This window comes from Ascaphus truei, chromosome 2 (genome assembly GCF_040206685.1).
Source record: "Ascaphus truei isolate aAscTru1 chromosome 2, aAscTru1.hap1, whole genome shotgun sequence".
Taxonomy (NCBI): Eukaryota; Metazoa; Chordata; class Amphibia; order Anura; family Ascaphidae; genus Ascaphus; species Ascaphus truei.
In genome coordinates, this window is record NC_134484.1 from 137,561,463 (window position 1) to 137,580,574 (window position 19,112).

A 19,112-nucleotide genomic window follows, 5' to 3' on the forward strand; every position below is an offset into this window, starting at 1 on the left:
CGAATGTTAAGTGGGAGTCAAACCATATGCCCAGGTATTTAAAACTATTGACAGGAGTTAGGGTGGTGTTAGCGTTGGTTCTGATCTGGAGCTTAGTCACTGGAAGCTTTAAAAATTTAGTATTGGTCCCAAATACCATTGTTACAGTTTTGTCAGTGTTTAAAAACAGTTCGTTTTGGGAAATCCAGTTTTCGATTCTCAAAAAGTCAGACTGAAGTATGTGTTGAAGGTCGGAGAGGCTATGGCTGTGTGCATATAGGATTGTGTCATCTGCATACATGTGTATTGAGGCTCCCTTACAAGCTGTAGGAAGATCATTGATGAACACTGAGAAGAGTAGGGGTCCCAGAACAGAGCCTTGCGGGACACCACAGGTGATATCCAGGGGGTTAGAGTTAGAGCCTGAGATGGACACATGTTGGGGTCTACCTGATAGGTAGGACTGAAACCAGTTTAAAGGATGAAGTCCACATGTAAGGTCCTCTATAAGGTGCAGCCCCACATAGGACCAAGATCCACAAATGATAGTGAAATATTTAGTAGGTAAAACTTGTTGAGCGATAGTTTGACAAACAGAAGTATTTTGAAGCATTCTGTATTTAGATTTTTCCCCCCACTGGTTTCCCTTACAAACTGAACTCTGAATAGGGTGTGTGGGGGTTATATATAAGAACCAGAACTATTTATTCACACCTCTAAAATGTCTAAGAACCCACTACAAAGTCCAGGGAACGGCACAATTAATATTATTCATCCAGAAATAGGTATACACACTCGGTTAAAGCTGCAGTTCAGTTTTTTTTTTTTTTTTTTTTTACATTAATTTTTTTACTTCAATAGTTTTATGTGTGCAATCTCTAATTACCTGTAGAACTGTATAGCTGCCAGTCAATTCGTTCTCCATGTATTGATAGGTCAAAATTTGGTGACATATAAAAAGATGGGATTTGTTTATATTCTGCTTGTCAGTCAGTGGAATCTCATGAATATTCATGAGCACTCCTGCACTGACATGTGCTAGAGGGAGGGCAGGGCTGACAAAGGGGCCTATGCAGAGAGCAGCGCTATTTCAAAACTCGCCATTTTTTGGAGAAAATCGCGCAGAAAACAGCAGAAAATGGCGAGTTACGAAAAACGCGCCAATTTTTTTTTTCTATTTCTAAAACTCGCCTCGCGGCTGGCGAGAACCTCCATCTCGCCAGTTTTAAAAATATCCTTATGCAGAGAGGCGCGAACGGCATCTAGCGGCTGTTCGCGCCAATAAAATGGCGCGATTGTCTCCTGTTTGCCTCGCCAGGAAAAGTTGGCAAGAAGCTGCCGCTCGCGGCCATAGCAAAGGAAAAAAAAAGGCGCGAATTTTTTTTAACACATTTCTGCAGCGCGCATCTCGCCAATTTAAACTCGCCACACGCATTCATGTTAAACATAGCAGAATTCGCACATTTCTGCATATGGAGAATAAAACTCTCCAAAAAAGCTACTTTTTATTAAACTCGCCAATTTTAAAATTCGCTGCTCTCTGCATAGGCCCCAAAGTGTGCCAGGGCTTGTGACAGGACATGAAGGGGCAGTGCCTTAGCAAATGGCTGTTAAAATAGCATACAAGAAAATTGGTCTTTCAAAGTTGTTTTTTTAAAAACAGAAAATGGTAAAAGTATTTTTTCTTACTACAGAACTGATTTATTTAAAAAAACACACATGCAGGATATTGACTGAACTGCAGCTTTAATTAAGTGAAAAAGGGGCATTTAAGATCATTTATTGAATTACCTAGACCTGAAAAAGGGATAAAAACCTGAAACGTAGTGCTCTGTCGATCCTTTGTATATTCAATAAATGGTTTAAATAAAATACCCTTTTCCCTTGATATGGCTGTGCAACATTTTAAAGTGTAACATTGAAAGTGTCTGGAGTTAATTTTGGAGTTGAATATTAGAGGAAGATCTGGACTCTGCACAACAACAACTCTGCAGCTGTGAGAACTTGATTTTCTAAATGCTATTGTAGCCCTCTTACCCCCACCCTAAGTGAGATTGGGGTGTGTAGGTGTATCTGACTACTTCTAGTGTGGTGCTATACCTGTTGCTCACAGGAGGGCTGAGCTTCCGCCATGGGGAACCTGGGGCATTTATACTAAGGGTACTTACTTCCAACGATGCAGCGCCTCCACCTGCGATGGCTCCCACCATAGGGGGAGTGTTTCCTCGCAGGACAATCACAATAATCGATACTCACACAGATATATATATTAACTAGGGACTTTACTCAACATGCAAGAAACAGATCACAGCAATATCAACATCATAACCTGTGTTCCTCTCTAGAGGAGACACTTACTGCGTCGCGCAGGACGCTTCCCAACACTAGGTGATCCCACCCAGTGTCCCGATAATCCCCACCCAATGTCCCGCACTCTAATAGAGAACGTGGGTGACTGCGCAGTCACTAATTAATGTGTTAGGCCTGTTGGTGCACATATATATTGAATACCTTCCGAGCACTCCGATGCTCGGGCCTGCAACACTCTTCTAAAAGGGTCAGACGTGCGATGCATCCGTCTGATCCTATCCAGGTACTTCTCCAGGAACCCCAACGAGGGTCCCACCGCTTCACGGGAACACAACCGAATCACGGCAACACCAACCGCATCACGGGAACAGCAACCGCCGCTATCCCTGTCTATCCCTAACTAACCCTAAAGTGACAGGAACCCTAACCTAGGGCCTGTCCCTGATGTACCGCAACCTGGGGTGGCTTGGGGAAAACTCCTAGGGCCTGCGGGGTAATAACCTGTCCCACTCCCCTAACTCATCCCAGTCCTAACACTCACTGAACCCTAACCCTAACACTAACACTAGCAGCTACGCACTGCAAACTTGGTAACGCGTACAGCAACTTGCTGCACACTAGCACTATGCCTTCTTGTCAGGCCTCACAGCCCTGTCTGCCGTGATCCTGACAAGACAGCACACACACACGCACTAAGGGCAGCGTCCCTATCTGGGCCGTCCCTCAACACTTACCCACTAACCTGGTGGGGAGTTGGGGCCTTACTTGGGATGTGGGGACCTTACTTGGGATGTGGGGACCTTACTCGATGCAGGAGCTGCACATGCTCTCTGCACCCTTCCTTCCCTCACCGCTCCCCAGCTCCAACTGCCGTTCTCAGCGCGCGAAAAGTATCTTATTGCTCCCTCTGGAAATCCTTGGCCCTTATTGGCCACACGGAGGCACCTGATGTGCTTGCCCCTAAGCCTCATGGGAGTTGTAGTCCCGTGGAGGCTGCAAATACATTGGGGCCGCGTGCGCACTTGCCCTGCGCATGCGCGAGTCTTTGGGGGCCACCTCAACCCTTCCTGCACTTTCCCTACACTCGCGCGACTTCTCCCTAGCTCTGGGGCCTTACCTGCGCCTGCACGATCACTGCGCATGCGCGAGTCTCTCCGCAATGGCGGCGCCCTCCTCGCTAGCTGCCGGGACCGCAGAAATGTGATCGCGGCCTTAGCAACGGCCCGATCGCGTCCCCGGCAACCAGCCTGCTCGCGGAGATAGCACGCTACTCCCTGCTCCAGCCCCCACCTTTGGAAGCAGCCGTCGGGTCCGTCGCTGGCTCCGGCAGCACCCGCGACCACGCTGCTCCAAGGGAGGGGGGTCTCTAGGAGCTGCTGGAGACCTGGGTTACACTATTATTCTTTGTGCTCTTCCTATCCTCCAATACCTGGACTGTCTCTCCTCCTGCATCTCACCATGCCCTCCCTATTGCTTTTTTTGCTTACTGTTTCCTCACTACTTTGTGAACGTCTCTATTTTCTCCAATTTCCCACTCCCCACTGCACCATTATTTATACACCTCTCTCCCAACATCTTCTTTACCCCTCAATAAAAAGCACCCACACAAATCCTCTATTCGCACACCTTCCTGCTGCTGGGGATCGACCCTAAGCCTGAACCAAGTCACACACCTGATCTCACCCATGCAGTCTGCCATCTCTTCCCCTGTAAATGGTGTTAACCTTATGATTTAATACTGACTAAGTTAAGCATCCCAACAGCCTGCACTCATGGTTACTGTCCCACACACAGCCACTCCTACCACCCATTGCGGCCAAGCACTGCCATACACAGTACTTATTCCCTCACCTGCTTTCTCTGTAAGTCTCCCATCATACCTCTTAGGGCCGTTCTATACTGTTTGCGGCTGTGCGCGCGCACGTGCCGCATGTGTATGCTGTGAGTGAAGGTACTGTGTGTGTGTGTGTGTGTGTGTGTGTGTATATATGTGTATGTGTGTGTAGAGATTGTGAATTACGTATGAAATAATATTTGTAAAATAAAAAAAGTTGTAATAATTTTTTTTAAAATGTATTTAACTTTGACACACACACACACACACACACACACACACACACACACACACACACACACACACACACACACACACACACACACACACACACACACACACACACACACACACACACACACATTACAGCGCCGGTAGCAGCGCAAAATCATGAATTTCTTCATGTTCTCCCTCCTCGGTCCGCTCCAATCCCCCGCGCCATTATAGAAAGGCTGACTAACGTCAGCCAACTAAAATTCCGCGCGCACGGCGCTATAGAACGGGCCTTAGATTGTAAGCTCTTCGGGCCAGGGATTTCCTTTCCTATTGTCTGATTTTGCTGCACTTATTGTATTATTTTAGTTCCCTGTACTGTATTCTTTGTGAAGCGCTGAGTACACTTTTAGCACAATATAAATAAAGACATACAATACAATACTTAACCGAGTGCATATATCTGTTTCTGGATGAAAATCGTTATGCAGTGAAGGTTCGTGGGCGTGCAAGGCCAGAACATATATCATTTTCTGGACAGCACAATCTATAGACAAGGCAGAATCAGCTCACAATATCTTATACTATATTAGTGAAAGCACTGTATGTTTGCCTGCCTGCCTGGATGTCCGGTGTCCCTAGGGGAAATCTCATTGGTCCCTTGGCCCGCCCGCCCCCGCACACCTCTCATTGGCCTGAGGCGGAGTGACGGGCCAAAGGACACACAGGGACACACACACACACACACAGGGGGGGACACACACACACAGACACACACACACACAGGGGGACACACACACACACACACACACAGGGGGACACACACACACACAGACACACACACACACACACACATTGATACACACACACACAGGGAACACAGGGACACACACACACACAGGGGGGGGGGACACACACAGGGACACACACACACACACAGGGACACACACACACACACACACACACACACACACACACACACACACAGGGACACACAGGGACACACACACACACACACACACACACACACACACACACACACACACACACACACACACACACACACACAGGGACACAGGGACACACACACACAGTGACAGACACACACACAGTGACACACACACACAGTGACACACACACACACACACACACACACACACACACACACACACACACACACACTGTTACATACATTAGCGGGGCTCACAGTGTTAGCAGCACCCGCGCGCACCTCCTCTCCCCGTGTCTCCCGCGCTTTCACCCCGACCCCCCCCTCTCCCCCGGCGCCGCTACAGTCAGCGGGACACACACACTATTATTACCCCTTCAGCGCCCCCCCCCCCACCCAGTGTCAGCGGCCGTGCGAGACCCCCCTTCTATATCTCCCACCTCTCCCCCCCACACATATACATGCCCCCCCCCTCCCCGGCGCTACAACTCACCCCTCCCCGGCGGGGGAACAGCCAGTGGCCAGGCAGGCTGCCTCGCGGCGCCGAGTGCCCAAGATGGCGGCGCCCGGGACACAGCGGGGGAGCGGCCACAACACGCTGCCTCCCGCCTCAGATCCACGTGGGACCTGCCGGATGGGTGAGTGAGCGGCCTTCACCTCCCCTCCACCCCCCCTCCCGTGTCAGTGTCTCCCCGATACCCCCCCCCCCGGCGCCGCTACAGTCAGCGGGGAGCGAGCGAGCGCCCGGGACACAGCGGGAGAGCGGCCACAACACGCTGCCTCCCGCCTCACATCCACGTGGGACCTGCCGGATGGGTGAGTGAGCGGCCTTCACCTCCCCTCCACCCCCCCCCCTCCCGTGTCAGTGTCTCCCCGATACCCCCCCCCCCGGCGCCGCTACAGTCAGCGGGGGAGCGAGCGAGCGCCCGGGACACAGCGGGAGAGCGGCCACAACACGCTGCCTCCCGCCTCACATCCACGTGGGACCTGCCGGACGGGTGAGTGAGCGGCCTTCACCTCCCCTCACCCCCCATCACCTCCCCTCACCCCCCCTCACTCCACTTCTCCCTTCCACCTCCCTTCACCTCCCCTCACTCCACTTCTCCCTTCCACCCCCCTTCACCTCCCCATTTACCACCCCCCCTTCACCTCCCCTCCACCCCCCCCCCTTCACCACCCCCCCTTCACCTCCCCTCCACCCCCCCTTCACCTCCCCTCCACCCCCCCCCTTCACCTCCCTTCCACCCCCCCCCTTCACCTCCCTTCCACTCCCCCCTTCACCTCCCCTCCACCCCCCCTTCACCTCCCCTCCACCCCCCCACCTTCACCTCCCCTCCACCCCCCCACCTTCACCTCCCCTCCACCCCCCCTTCACCTCCCCTCCACCCCCCCCCCTTCACCTCCCTTCCACCCCCCCCCTTCACCTCCCTTCCACTCCCCCCTTCACCTCCCCTCCACCCCCCCTTCACCTCCCCTCCACCCCCCCACCTTCACCTCCCCCCCTTCCCACCGCCTCCCCCCCCCCTTCCCACTGCCTCCCCCCCCCTTCCCACCGCCTCCCCCCCCCCCCTTCCCTCCACCTTCCCACCGCCCCCCCCCTTCCCACCGCCTCCCCCCTTCCCACCGCCTCCCCCCCCTTCCCACCGCCTCCCCCCCTCCCCCCCTTCCCACCGCCTCCCACCGCCTCCCCCCCCCTTCCCACCGCCTCCCCCCCCCCTTCCCACCGCCTCCCTCCCCCCCTTCCCACCGCCTCCCCCCCCCTTCCCACCGCCTCCCACCCCCCTTCCCACCGCCTCCCACCCCCCGCCATCCCACCGCCTCCCACCCCCCGCCTCCCACCCCCCGCCTTCCCTCCGCCTCCCCCTTCCCACCTCCTCCCCCTTCCCACCACCTCACCCCTCCCCCCCCCTTCCCCCCTTCCCCCCTCCTCCACCCCTTGCCCCCCTCCTCCACCCCTTGCCCCCCTCCTCCACCCCTTGCCCCCCTCCTCCCCTTCCCGCCGCCCTTCGCCTTCATGCCCGCCTTACCGCCTCCCCACCCCCGCCTCTGCCTTTCACCCGCCCTTACTCCGGCCGCCTCTGCCTTTCACCCACCGCCTCACAGCCGCTGCACGCACTCAACAGACACCCGCCACACTCGACACATACCTGCCGCCACACACACCTGCTGCCTCCCGCCCCTACGCACCGACATCACTGACCCACCGCCTCACACCCTAGCAGGACCCCCACTCACAGACAGCACTCACAACCCACGCGCCAGCCGCCGCCTCACACCCTTGCAGGACCCCCACTCACAGACAGCACTCACAACCCACGCACCACCCGCCGCCTCACACCCTAGCAGGACCCCCACTCGCACACAGCACTCACAACCCACGCGCCACCCGCCGCCTCACACCCTAGCAGGACACACCACTCAGATTTTTACATCACTTATGCCACCAAAATATACATTGTACTGTGGTGTGGTTACAATAAACCATTTTTATACAACATCGTATTACATTTTCTTCCATCTTTCTTTTCAATATTATTATCCAACCTTTACAACAAACAGTCACCTATTGTTCCACAATTTATAAATAATACTACCTATTATGCATTTACATCCCGGGCAACGCCGGGTCTCTCAGCTAGTTTCAAAATATTATCAACACAGACTTTCAAAAATAATTTAAATTGACGTATACTTGTCTGATTAATGGAATTTATTATGAAGGCATCACTAACTTAGTTCTAACCATCCACTGTAATTATTATTAATAAAAATAATAAATCTTAGTTTTAAATAATGGGCAGTGGGTTTTGAACTGGTGAAAGTTCATACCATGATACAGATAACACTGTATACATTCCCAGCTAGTCAGCTCCCATGCTAAGCAGGCAGAGCTTGCACTGCACACCACTCTGCTCCCAGCCCGCCCCTAGTGCCACAGCTCAGCACTGCATGCAGTGGCCACCGGACGTGATGTCATTGCCCCGCGTTTGAATCTGTTGCCGGGTTGGTGCACCTCGGTGTCCGTACGCCGTGTGTGGACCCCTCGCGCTCCCTCCCAGGGTGGGCTCGCGCACAGCCGCAGGACCCCGGAGCCTGTGAGCTGCTGCTGTGTGCGACATGGCGGCGGGAGTCGCTGACATGAAGGGAAGCTCGGTGGCGGGGGGCGACAGGACCGTGTTCCTGTTTGACCGCCGCCTGGAGGTGTCGGCGTGCGGGGAGAAGAGCTTGGTGCTGCGGGAGGGCCGGAGCTTCGAGGAGTTCCGTGGAGATGTCTGTCAGGTGGGTGACGGTAACCGGCTCAGGACAAGTGTGTTCCTCACTTCCAAACAGCACATGCACCGGGCACGTTCACTGTCATTCACACAGAGAGCAAGGGGAGAGACTAAGGGCTGCACGTCACTTTAAATATATTAATTAGAAGTGTCCTCTTACTGTGTGTGTGTGTATATATCTATATATCTATCAGATAAAATGCAAGCAGCGCCTGTATACCTAGGAATAGCTAATACAATATTGTGGGCTACTTACATGATACACAACACTAGCAAGATATATCTACACAAAATCAAACAATTACTCAAACTATGAAAAACTATTAAAACACAAAATAAATAAATCGTGAGATACCTGTCCCTTTGTCAGTTTTCACTGGAATAAAGTCCAATAAAATTTCAGGCTCCGGCTGCTTTCAAAAGGGTAGAACCAGCTCCAAAACCTATAGAGAAAAAAGCTGTGTGTGCTAAGCACGCGCATAGTACGTGAAACTTCTTTGTTTTTTGTCACAGAAATTTTATTTGTGATGGTGATGTTTTTAATTAAAAATCACAAAACAATTTCACTTCCAAAACACACAAGTTTGACCACATGTTTTAGCTATTTGCACATCTATATTTATAGTAACTGAAATCTTTGTGTCTGCGTGGGTCAGTCAGTGTGTGTGTGTATGTCTCTCTGTGACCTACCCCCACGACGACATAGCTGCGGACACGGGGAACTCTGTCTGAGTCTCCTCCCCCGGCGGAGCTGTGGGCTGTGTTTCCTGCTGCAGCCAGCCCCCCAGCGGAGGTACGGGACATGGGAGGTGCTCGGCAGCGGGGGAGTAGGCACATTACTTGGGGGCGCTGTTCGGCGCATCACTGGAGTGTGTGTGTGTGTGTCAGTCTGTATGTGTCAGTCAGTGAGTGTGTGTACGTGTGTCAGTCAGTGAGTGTGTGTACGTGTGTCAGTCAGTGAGTGAGTGTGTACGTGTGTCAGTCAGTGAGTGAGTGTGTACGTGTGTCAGTCAGTGAGTGAGTGTGTACGTGTGTCAGTCAGTGACTGAGTGTGTACGTGGGTCAGTCAGTGACTGAGTGTGTACGTGTGTCAGTCAGTGACTGAGTGTGTACGTGTGTCAGTCAGTGACTGAGTGTGTACGTGTGTCAGTCAGTGAGTGTGTACGTGTGTCAGTCAGTGAGTGTGTACGTGTGTCAGTCAGTGAGTGTGTACGTGTGTCAGTCAGTGAGTGTGTACGTGTGTCAGTCAGTGAGTGAGTGTGTACGTGTGTCAGTCAGTGAGTGAGTGTGTACGTGTGTCAGTCAGTGAGTGAGTGTGTACGTGTGTCAGTCAGTGAGTGAGTGTGTACGTGTGTCAGTCAGTGAGTGAGTGTGTACGTGTGTCAGTCAGTCAGTGAGTGAGTGTGTACGTGTGTCAGTCAGTGAGTGAGTGTGTGCGTGTGTCAGTCAGTGCGTGTGTACGTGTGTCAGTCAGTGAGTGAGTGTGTACGTGTGTCAGTCAGTGCGTGAGTGTGTACGTGTGTCAGTCAGTGCGTGTGTACGTGTGTCAGTCAGTGAGTGTGTACGTGTGTCAGTCAGTGAGTGTGTACGTGTGTCAGTCAGTGAGTGCGTGTGTACGTGTGTCAGTGAGTGAGTGTGTACGTGTGTCAGTCAGTGAGTGAGTGTGTACGTGTGTCAGTCAGTGAGTGAGTGTGTACGTGTGTCAGTCAGTGAGTGAGTGTGTACGTGTGTCAGTCAGTGAGTGAGTGTGTACGTGTGTCAGTCAGTGAGTGAGTGTGTACGTGTGTCAGTCAGTGAGTGAGTGTGTACGTGTGTCAGTCAGTGAGTGAGTGTGTACGTGTGTCAGTCAGTGAGTGAGTGTGTACGTGTGTCAGTCAGTGAGTGAGTGTGTACGTGTGTCAGTCAGTCGGTGAGTGAGTGTGTACGTGTGTCAGTCAGTGAGTGAGTGTGTGCGTGTGTCAGTGAGTGAGTGTGTACGTGTGTCAGTCAGTGAGTGAGTGTGTACGTGTGTCAGTCAGTGCGTGAGTGTGTACGTGTGTCAGTCAGTGCGTGTGTACGTGTGTCAGTCAGTGAGTGTGTACGTGTGTCAGTCAGTGAGTGTGTACGTGTGTCAGTCAGTGAGTGAGTGTGTACGTGTGTCAGTGAGTGAGTGTGTACGTGTGTCAGTCAGTGAGTGAGTGAGTGTGTACGTGTGCCAGTCAGTGAGTGAGTGTGTACGTGTGTCAGTCAGTGAGTGAGTGTGTACGTGTGTCAGTCAGTGAGTGAGTGTGTACGTGAGTGTGTGTACGTGCGTCAGTCAGTGAGTGCGTGTGTACGTGCGTCAGTCAGTGAGTGCGTGTGTACGTGCGTCAGTCAGTGAGTGCGTGTGTACGTGCGTCAGTCAGTCAGTGAGTGCGTGTGTGAGTGTATGTGTCAGTCAGTGCGTGTGTGAGTGTATGTGTCAGTCAGTGAGTGAGTGTGTATGTGTGTGTATGTGTGTCAGTCTGTGTTGTGTCAGTCTGTGTGTGTGCTTCCTGCGGTTTCTCGTCTGAGGATAGCTGGCCAGCTCCCCCGCAATGATCCTACTCAGGTGCCCCACCGAACCGAGAAGCACTCCTCTCTCACCCCGATACCCTCCATCAGGTGGTTGAGTCTCCGGATGTGAAGCTGTAGCTCGGGGGGCAAGGAGGGCAGCTCCACGTCCCCCAGCCCCGGGATCTTGTCTGGCCAGCTGCAGTTGAGAGCCTGCAGGTCTCCGCCAGGTAGCAGCGGGAAGAGAGAGGAGAAGGCCGGGGCCAGGAATAGGTGCGGGGAGATCGGGATCAGCAGCAGCAGCGCCCACATCACCTCAGCCGTGAAGTTCATGTTCCCCATCCACTCCTCCAGCTGCTGGTGGCCCCCTCGGCCTCCCCGGGGCTCACCGCCGTCACCAGCACGCTGTACTGGAAGGAGCTCTGGCTCACCACGTCCCGCACCACGTCCACGGCCCCCGCGGAGAGCAGCAGCAGTTCGGCGCAGCCGCACCAGTGCAGGATCTCGGCTGTGAGTAAATGTTGAGAGGGGAGCGGGGGAGGAGGAGGGGGGAAAGCCGTCCTCCTCATTCAACCGGCAGCGCATGGAGGTCTCCGAGCTGTCCGTGAGCGTCGCCATGACTACCGCGCATGTCAGCGGGCGTGGGCAGCGGCGGCAGTTAGGAACGGCGGCGACGGACGTGTGGGAGGAATGGTATGCGCAGGGGGGCTCTGTCTGAGTCACCAGCCCGGCAGAGCGCGCGGCTGGGACAGAGAGCGGGCCTGGTCCCAGGAGCCGGTCAGCGGGTTGCCCCGGATGCCGCCCGTGCGCATCTCCACCTGGGGGAAATTGCGGACGTTAGGAGCGGCGCCGCCGCATCTGATTTTTGGAGCGGTTGGGATGTCAGTGTTGGGGTCGGGCTGAGCCAGAACACAGCCCGGCCTCAACTGCCAGCACTGACGTCACATCCGTTTCATTTCTGTCTCCACAATTCTTTTTTGCCCCAGTTCGAATGAGGCGCCACTAAGGAAGTTTCACTTCAACAAGAAGAGAAAGCGCACGGCCCAAAGCGTGATACTGTTTCACTTTCACTTTAATATAAAAATAAGGGAATCAGGCTCGCTCACAAAAATAGTATAATATCAGGCATGTAGTGATACAAATCACACTGTATGACGGAAGTCCCGGTGGATCACCCGTGTCCTCCGCGGTGTAGGTACGCAGTCAGTCCTCCGCCTCCTCAAGCTGCGCCGGTAGAGAGGCTTCCTGTGCGATCATAATCCCAAGTGCAGCCAGCCGCATGTGCTCCATGCATCAGCAAACAGCGGAGGTTCGGACCGACCAGCTTCCGGTCCCCCAGTAGTGACGTAGTGTCACTTGCGTCATCCTTACGCGTTTCGTCTTCTCATGAGACTTTGTCAAAGGCTAATACTGAATGGTGCATTGCCCAGCAGTTATATAGCAGCATGTCTAGCCACAAATGTTATTGGCTACATGTGTTTTATATTTAACCAATTACCACACTGTTTACTGCTAGGTGATGCATCATTCCTAAGGCAGTACAAATACATTGTGCAATATATACTACTCATATAGGACTATATATACTCAAATTACTCATACATAAAATAATAAAATTCGTTATAATATATATGTATGTACACACACATTTCACCAAGAATATCTTGATGGATTCAGATTGATGAAAATGCATCTAATTGCTTGTGTGACCTCTTATCTATACATATTGTATGGATTAAGAATTAATACCTAATGAACTGAATGGGAGTACAATTAAAGTGGTAGGATGCCCACATTATCTTATATATATTTCAGTCCTGTTTCTAACTTTCTCCCGCTGACCCCTCCAGCATCTTTCCTGTTCAAAGGACAACATTGTAATGTTGCCAGGACAACCCTTGCTGGATCACAATTGTTAACGGTGCCTCTTTCTTTGGGCGGCCAGACAGGGAGCGAGCGCAGTTACGTCCGCTCTGCTGGGCGATTTATGGCCGGCTAGTTGTGCGCGGGGGGCGTGGCCATTATTTATTTATAAAATGTTTTACCAGGAAGTAATACATTGAGAGTTACCTCTCGTTTTCAAGTATGTCCTGGGCCTAGAGTTCAGAAAAATAATACATGGTTACAAATACAGTTGCATAAGTGAACAGGGTATACATTATATACAAGACATTGCATGCACAGTTAAAGAAAAGATATATGACGTCCCGGAGCTCACGTGACACGCCAGCAAGCAGCATACTCAAATTTGCTTGCCTTTGCAAGCAGCTAAGCACAGTGCATGGGCAGGTGCTCTCTCACGCTGGCCACACACATTGCAGCAATGTGTTTCATCGCAGCGTGCTCGCCCGCTCAGCATCACCCCGGACGAGGCCTTATAGTGTCACGGCAATGTGGTGTGATCGTGCTGGGCCAACAATGGATGAGGAAGTCTACACAGTAAACTTTAAACCCTGGCACTTGCATGGTTATTAGTGTGTTGTGGCGTTCTCCGCTAGGATGAGAGCATATAAACACATTTATAACAAAAAACAGAGAAAGATGCCCAAAGCTACTTCCAATATGACAAAAATACACAGTGCAATACCTAAATATTCTCTTGAAAAAAGGGTAATTTAGTTTAACCCTTTGGCCAAAGCGTCTTAAGCCTGCTGCCACTTTCAAGGCATGACCGTAGCAGGTCCTAACACTCCCTGGGTTAAAATTCTTATTAACCTGTATAATTACAGGAAGAATGATCACATTGGATCTGTCGTAACCTGCCAAAATGAAACTGACCTGCCAACTTGGAAAGTGGGGAGGGGCAAGCTTAAACCTTGGGGGAGGGGGGGACACTACCCTCCCAAAAGCAGCTGAGATCAGCTACACACAGTTGTGTGCATATACATGTGTTGACATAAAACTCCCAATATCTGTTGTTTGAGTCCTTGGAAGCTGACATCTGTGAAAAGATGGTGGGAGATTTCTCCGCCGGGGTCAATAGGTAGCCGGCTTTGGTAGCGCCTGCAACTAAACCTGTAAATACTTCCAAAACGGGGTCCCAGGACCTAAAAATAGCATGGTTCAGCTGCAGAGTACCCTGCAGTTAGAATTCTGTAAAAAAAAAATAAAACATTAAAGGAGCATATGCCCCCCACAAAAAAATGTTTTCCCCCTAGGTGGGAAACGGGGTCTCCGGAGCTGAAAGGTGTTCATTTTAGCTCCGGAGATCCCCTGCTTCCCGAAATACTTACATCCTGTAGGTGCTGCCGGTACCGGATTTAAATGTCCTGGTCACGCGGGCAACTAGGAAGCCGCACGTAATGATGTCACGGCTTCCTTTCGGCCCACAGGACATTTGGATAGCTCGGCCAGTTCTTCTACCAGCACCCCTACAGAGCTAAGTATCTCGGGAAGTAGGGGGTCCCGGGAGCTGAAATTAACACCGTTCACCTCTGAGACTCCCTGCTTCAATCCTATAACAAAAGCAGGATTTCTGTTTTAAAAACATATCAATGGGAAGTATTGCTTCTTTTAACCACTGTGTCAAATAATGCATTTAAACCTGATGGTCGGTCTCCAGGCAGCCATTTAAGGGGCCAGAAAAGTCAGTCCTCGTGCCCTGAAGCAGGTATGGGTGTCAGAGCTGCAGGTACATGTATTCAGAAACCCATTTTGGGTGGTGGGCTATACCAAGGCAGCCATTCCTGGTGGCAGACCAGCTAATTTATGTCCTCAAATGGAGACTATAAGTAAGGCTCAAGTGGATCATCTTATGTAGTGTCACACTCACAGGATATCCATTACGTTTGTGAATGTGTCTTTTCTCAAAGGCAATAGTATGAAGTTTGCTTTCATGAACCAGAACACCATTGTACATGTCTACATGTATTCTAAGCAGGTGGCAAATAACCCAGGGGATGGCAGGTGATCTAGAACATTGTTTTTCAATAGGGGTTCTGCCGGCATCCCTAAATGGTTCCCGGCATTTTAAAATTGTACCAGATAAAGAACATTTTAAATGCATCTGATCTCGTACGCGCTATTAGAGAGGGTTGGGGTTATGCAGAATTTCACAATATGATGATGAGGTTTCTTAACCAGAAAAGGGTTTAAAAAAAAAAAAAAAAAAAAAAAAAACACTGATCTAGAAGAACATATTCTACTATAGAGTATTATGCTGAAGAAGAGTTGGAAACATGTTGGGCACTTTGTACAAAGGAAATTTAGGGCCAAAGAGAGAAGTTTTCACATTGCGCCTCTGTGCATCACAGTGTTGAGAAGCTCTGCACCATTGTTTCCCTTTGTGCGTCACTTTGAGAGGTTTGCCATGTCTGAGGTTACGCTGACCTCTGCATAATAAAGCTTCTTGTAGAAATGGTGAAGTTGTGCCAAAACACACTTTCTTTGGGTTGATACAGCTCTCCCATGGCCGTGACAAAGGGTTAAATGTATTAGTTTATAAAAAAGAAACCCATTTTGTTCCTCCTGTATTAAAGCAGCTGCACAAGCTGTCGAGTATTATTATTATTTTCATTTTTAGTTTTGTCCCCCTTTAATATGTGCATCAATACAATCCACACAATGATAAGTAATTAGCCAAGGTGCCGATCGATCTGCAAAGAGTCGGCTCCGGTGTTCACTAAATGGCTGTCTGTGCAGCAGAAGAGGACCAAAGATGCAAAGTTCTGTGGGGAAGATCATGTGACCAGGCAATCATTAGATACAATTGGTGCACTGCTAGAGAGAGGGAGGCTCAAAGAGGGGTGTGCCAGAGCCTGTTTCAGAAGAGGAAGGGGATGTGACTTTGTATATAGTTGCTATAGAAACAAAATGCTTGTTAAATTATAATACTTTAAAAATGTCGTTCAGAGTTGTGTAAAAAAAAATGGTACAAGTATTTTCTCATAGTACAGAACTGGTTTATTTATATATTAAAAAAATGCGTGTAGGATATTGCTTGGTCTGCAGCTTTAAGTTTTAAATGTGTTTACAACATTACAATTTATACTTCAAAATAGTCATTGTTTTTAGTTTTTTTTTCGCCTTAGAAAAAGAGAACTTTGCAGAGATAAAAAGTAATAGTGTGCAATAACATTGAAGCAGTCAATCATAAGATCAATTCTCTACTTGTAATGTATATTTACGAATTTAGAATGTGTTTTATGGTATTTCAAATATTGGATAGTGCATCAATGTATTATATAACACAAACAAACAGAGGAAAACATGTTACTGCAATTCCAAAGTTAAAGTGATTTGAAAGTTAGTCAGATCCTGCTATTGAGCCAAAGGCATCTAAAATGCATTATGATTTACGATGAAAAGAAAATAAGTATTTAAAAACATGTGACTGCACCATTTAAATGTTTGATTTTCTTATTTTGATAGGGTGCAGTTCCACATAAGCTCCTGCAACATCTAGTGCAGTGGTAGGCCATATGAGGCTTTTGGGGGCTTCACCTGCAGCCCCCAACCTTTGGCCACCCCAGGATCCCACCTTCTCTTCCTAGTGCAGAGGCAGCATATATGTTGCTAGCGTGGATCATAGTTTCTCCCTGCTCCCTTGGCTGATTAGCACTGAAGGCCAATATTTATCACAAGTTGCAGGAGGAGCAGACCATATTCTCCAGTGTGCCAGCATTATGCGCACACAGCCCTTGAAGAATGTTCCCTACCATTGTAGTAGTGTAGTGTTTCCACCCGCTACTCGGAACACCTCCGCCAAGCCATGTTTTATGGATAACTTTTGGGATGTTTAGCTCTGCGATTGCATGTTTCTTTTAATTCTGATCACATATTTCATAATACAATTGTCTATTTTGGAAAAATATTGATGTACCTGAACGTCTAGTGGGCGCTCTTAAAAATGACCTTAATACCTAAAAATTGCTTTGGAAATGCTATATCCTTATTTACTCCTTTTTAAGTATTGGATATTTCAGTGGTTATTGTGCCTACATTTGAAAAGCTATAAATCCCTCTCATGCCAGGAAGGCCACGGCACCCTAGTGCCACTGACCACCACCTGGCCATCAGAACTACAAAATGGCTCGGGTGGTGATCATGTGGTCATGGCACAGATGAAGCAAATGTAAGATAAGTGTTGCGCTTTCATCGATCTCTAGAAAAACAAGCAAAAAGGTGATGTCCAATGTATGTGACATGGACTACCAGCGTGCCGTCCCTTGTATCGTCCAATGGGTGTCATTAGTGCACTCAAGGGATTAAATAATGAGACCATCTTTAAAGCAGCAGAACATGTTTCTTGTTAATAGGTGGGAAGCAGTGGGTCGCCGGAGCTGAACCGCATTAATTTAATCTCTGAACCCCCTGCTTCCAGAGATACTTACCTGCATACGGGGTGCTGATAGGGGGTGCTCCACAGCACATGCATAGGGGGTGCTCCACAGGTTTAAAGCTCCATGTCACGTTGGCCAATAGGAAGTCGCATTGTATAACGTCATGGCTTCCTATTGGCCTATGAGATGTAGCCCCACACAGTTCAGCCAGAACTGCTAGCGGCACCCCCTATGGAGGTAAGTATCTCTGGAAGCAAGTGTTCCCCAGAGCTGAAATTAGCAGTTAAGCTGTGGAGACCCCTACTTCAATCATATAACTCTAAAAATAACATTTTAATAAAGGAAAGCAGCATTGCTGCTTTAATAATCTTGCACACCAGAGTTTTTTTTATTTTATTCCAACTCCAGTGTATGTTGTTAAATGCAACTGCATCTTTTACATGTCCTCCTTTTGACAAATAACACGCTACATGTAAAAGCAAACAGATTTGGAAACGCATTAATGGAAAAATCTGAAAAATTTTGAGAACAGAATAAAAAAAAAAAGATTTTCTTTAATAGAAGTTTTATCGTTTGATGGGCTCTTCAAGTACTGTAGTTGGCCAAGGGGCCAGATCAGAAAACATTTAGGAGTAGAAGGACCACTAGCTTATTGCAATGTTATTTTATAAATGCTTGCAGCATGTTGAAACGTAGCATCTGTAATATATATATATATATATATATATACACACACACACACACACACACACACACACACACACACACACACACACACACACACACACACACACACACACACTGCTTGACAAATCACCCAAAAATCTACTCGCCGAACCAAATAATCTACTCGCCACCTAGTCCCGCCCCCAACCCCGCTTTAAAATAAAATATATAAATAAAATACATTTAATAAATTCGTAGTCAGAACAACATTTGTTTTTGACATAAGTGTATTTATTGTACTACTCGCCACCTAGTCCCGCCCCCAACCCCGCTTTAAAATAAAATATATAAATAAAATACATTTAATAAATTCGTAGTCAGAACAACATTTGTTTTTGACATAAGTGTATTTATTGTATTACATTAGACTACAATTAGTCCTTGTTACGTGTTTGTGTGTTTGTGTGTTTGTATAAATTTCGGATCTAGAAATAAAAGCCAGATGTGAATGACTAGTTTCTTGAACCACTTAACCAGTGTCTGGATGCCCCCGCTTCACAATATCTAAAGCAGCAATCCCGCCTGGGATCTTAGCTGATCCGCAGTCCCTCAATGTCCAGGTACCCTCATTCCCGCAATGTTATACATTGGAGGGGATGTGTTCCCTACCTGTTTTCTGGGTTAGGGGGGGTTCCGATGTCTTCCGTGTGAAGCTTGAGTCAGATCTGTAAGAAAGCAGTATAGGTTATTTTAGTGTAGTATAGGGTAAATAAGAGATCCAGAGTGTGAGACAGACATAGTGTGGGCGAGAGGCGTGACGGGGTGGGTGGGAGGACGGGGTGATTGGGTGGGTGGGAGGACGGGGTGGCTGACGGGGGGTGGGGTGACAGACGGGGTGACGAGATTGGGCGGTGGGGTGATACTTCTGATATCCTACACACACACACCACACACACACACTCCTATGCACACACACACACACACATTCTCCCATGCACACACAAATTCTCCCATGCACACACGCACACGCACACGCACACAGTCTCCCATGCACACACACACATCAGTCTCCCATGCACACACACACACACAGTCTC

At 49.4% G+C, this 19,112-nt stretch overlaps 1 protein-coding gene across 3 annotated transcripts in view; it reads left to right on the top strand.

Annotated features, from left to right (window-relative positions):
• The first annotated feature begins 8,258 nt into the window (after window positions 1–8,258).
• Window positions 8,259–19,112, top strand: part of SMCHD1 (structural maintenance of chromosomes flexible hinge domain containing 1) — a 130,062-nt gene continuing 119,208 nt past the window's right edge. For all 3 annotated transcript variants that reach the window (XM_075585265.1, XM_075585263.1, XM_075585266.1), the window contains exon 1: window positions 8,259–8,564. In XM_075585265.1, the coding sequence (XP_075441380.1) occupies window positions 8,403–8,564 (162 nt within the window). In that variant the 5' untranslated portion in view covers window positions 8,259–8,402. The remainder of the gene's footprint in view (window positions 8,565–19,112) is intronic.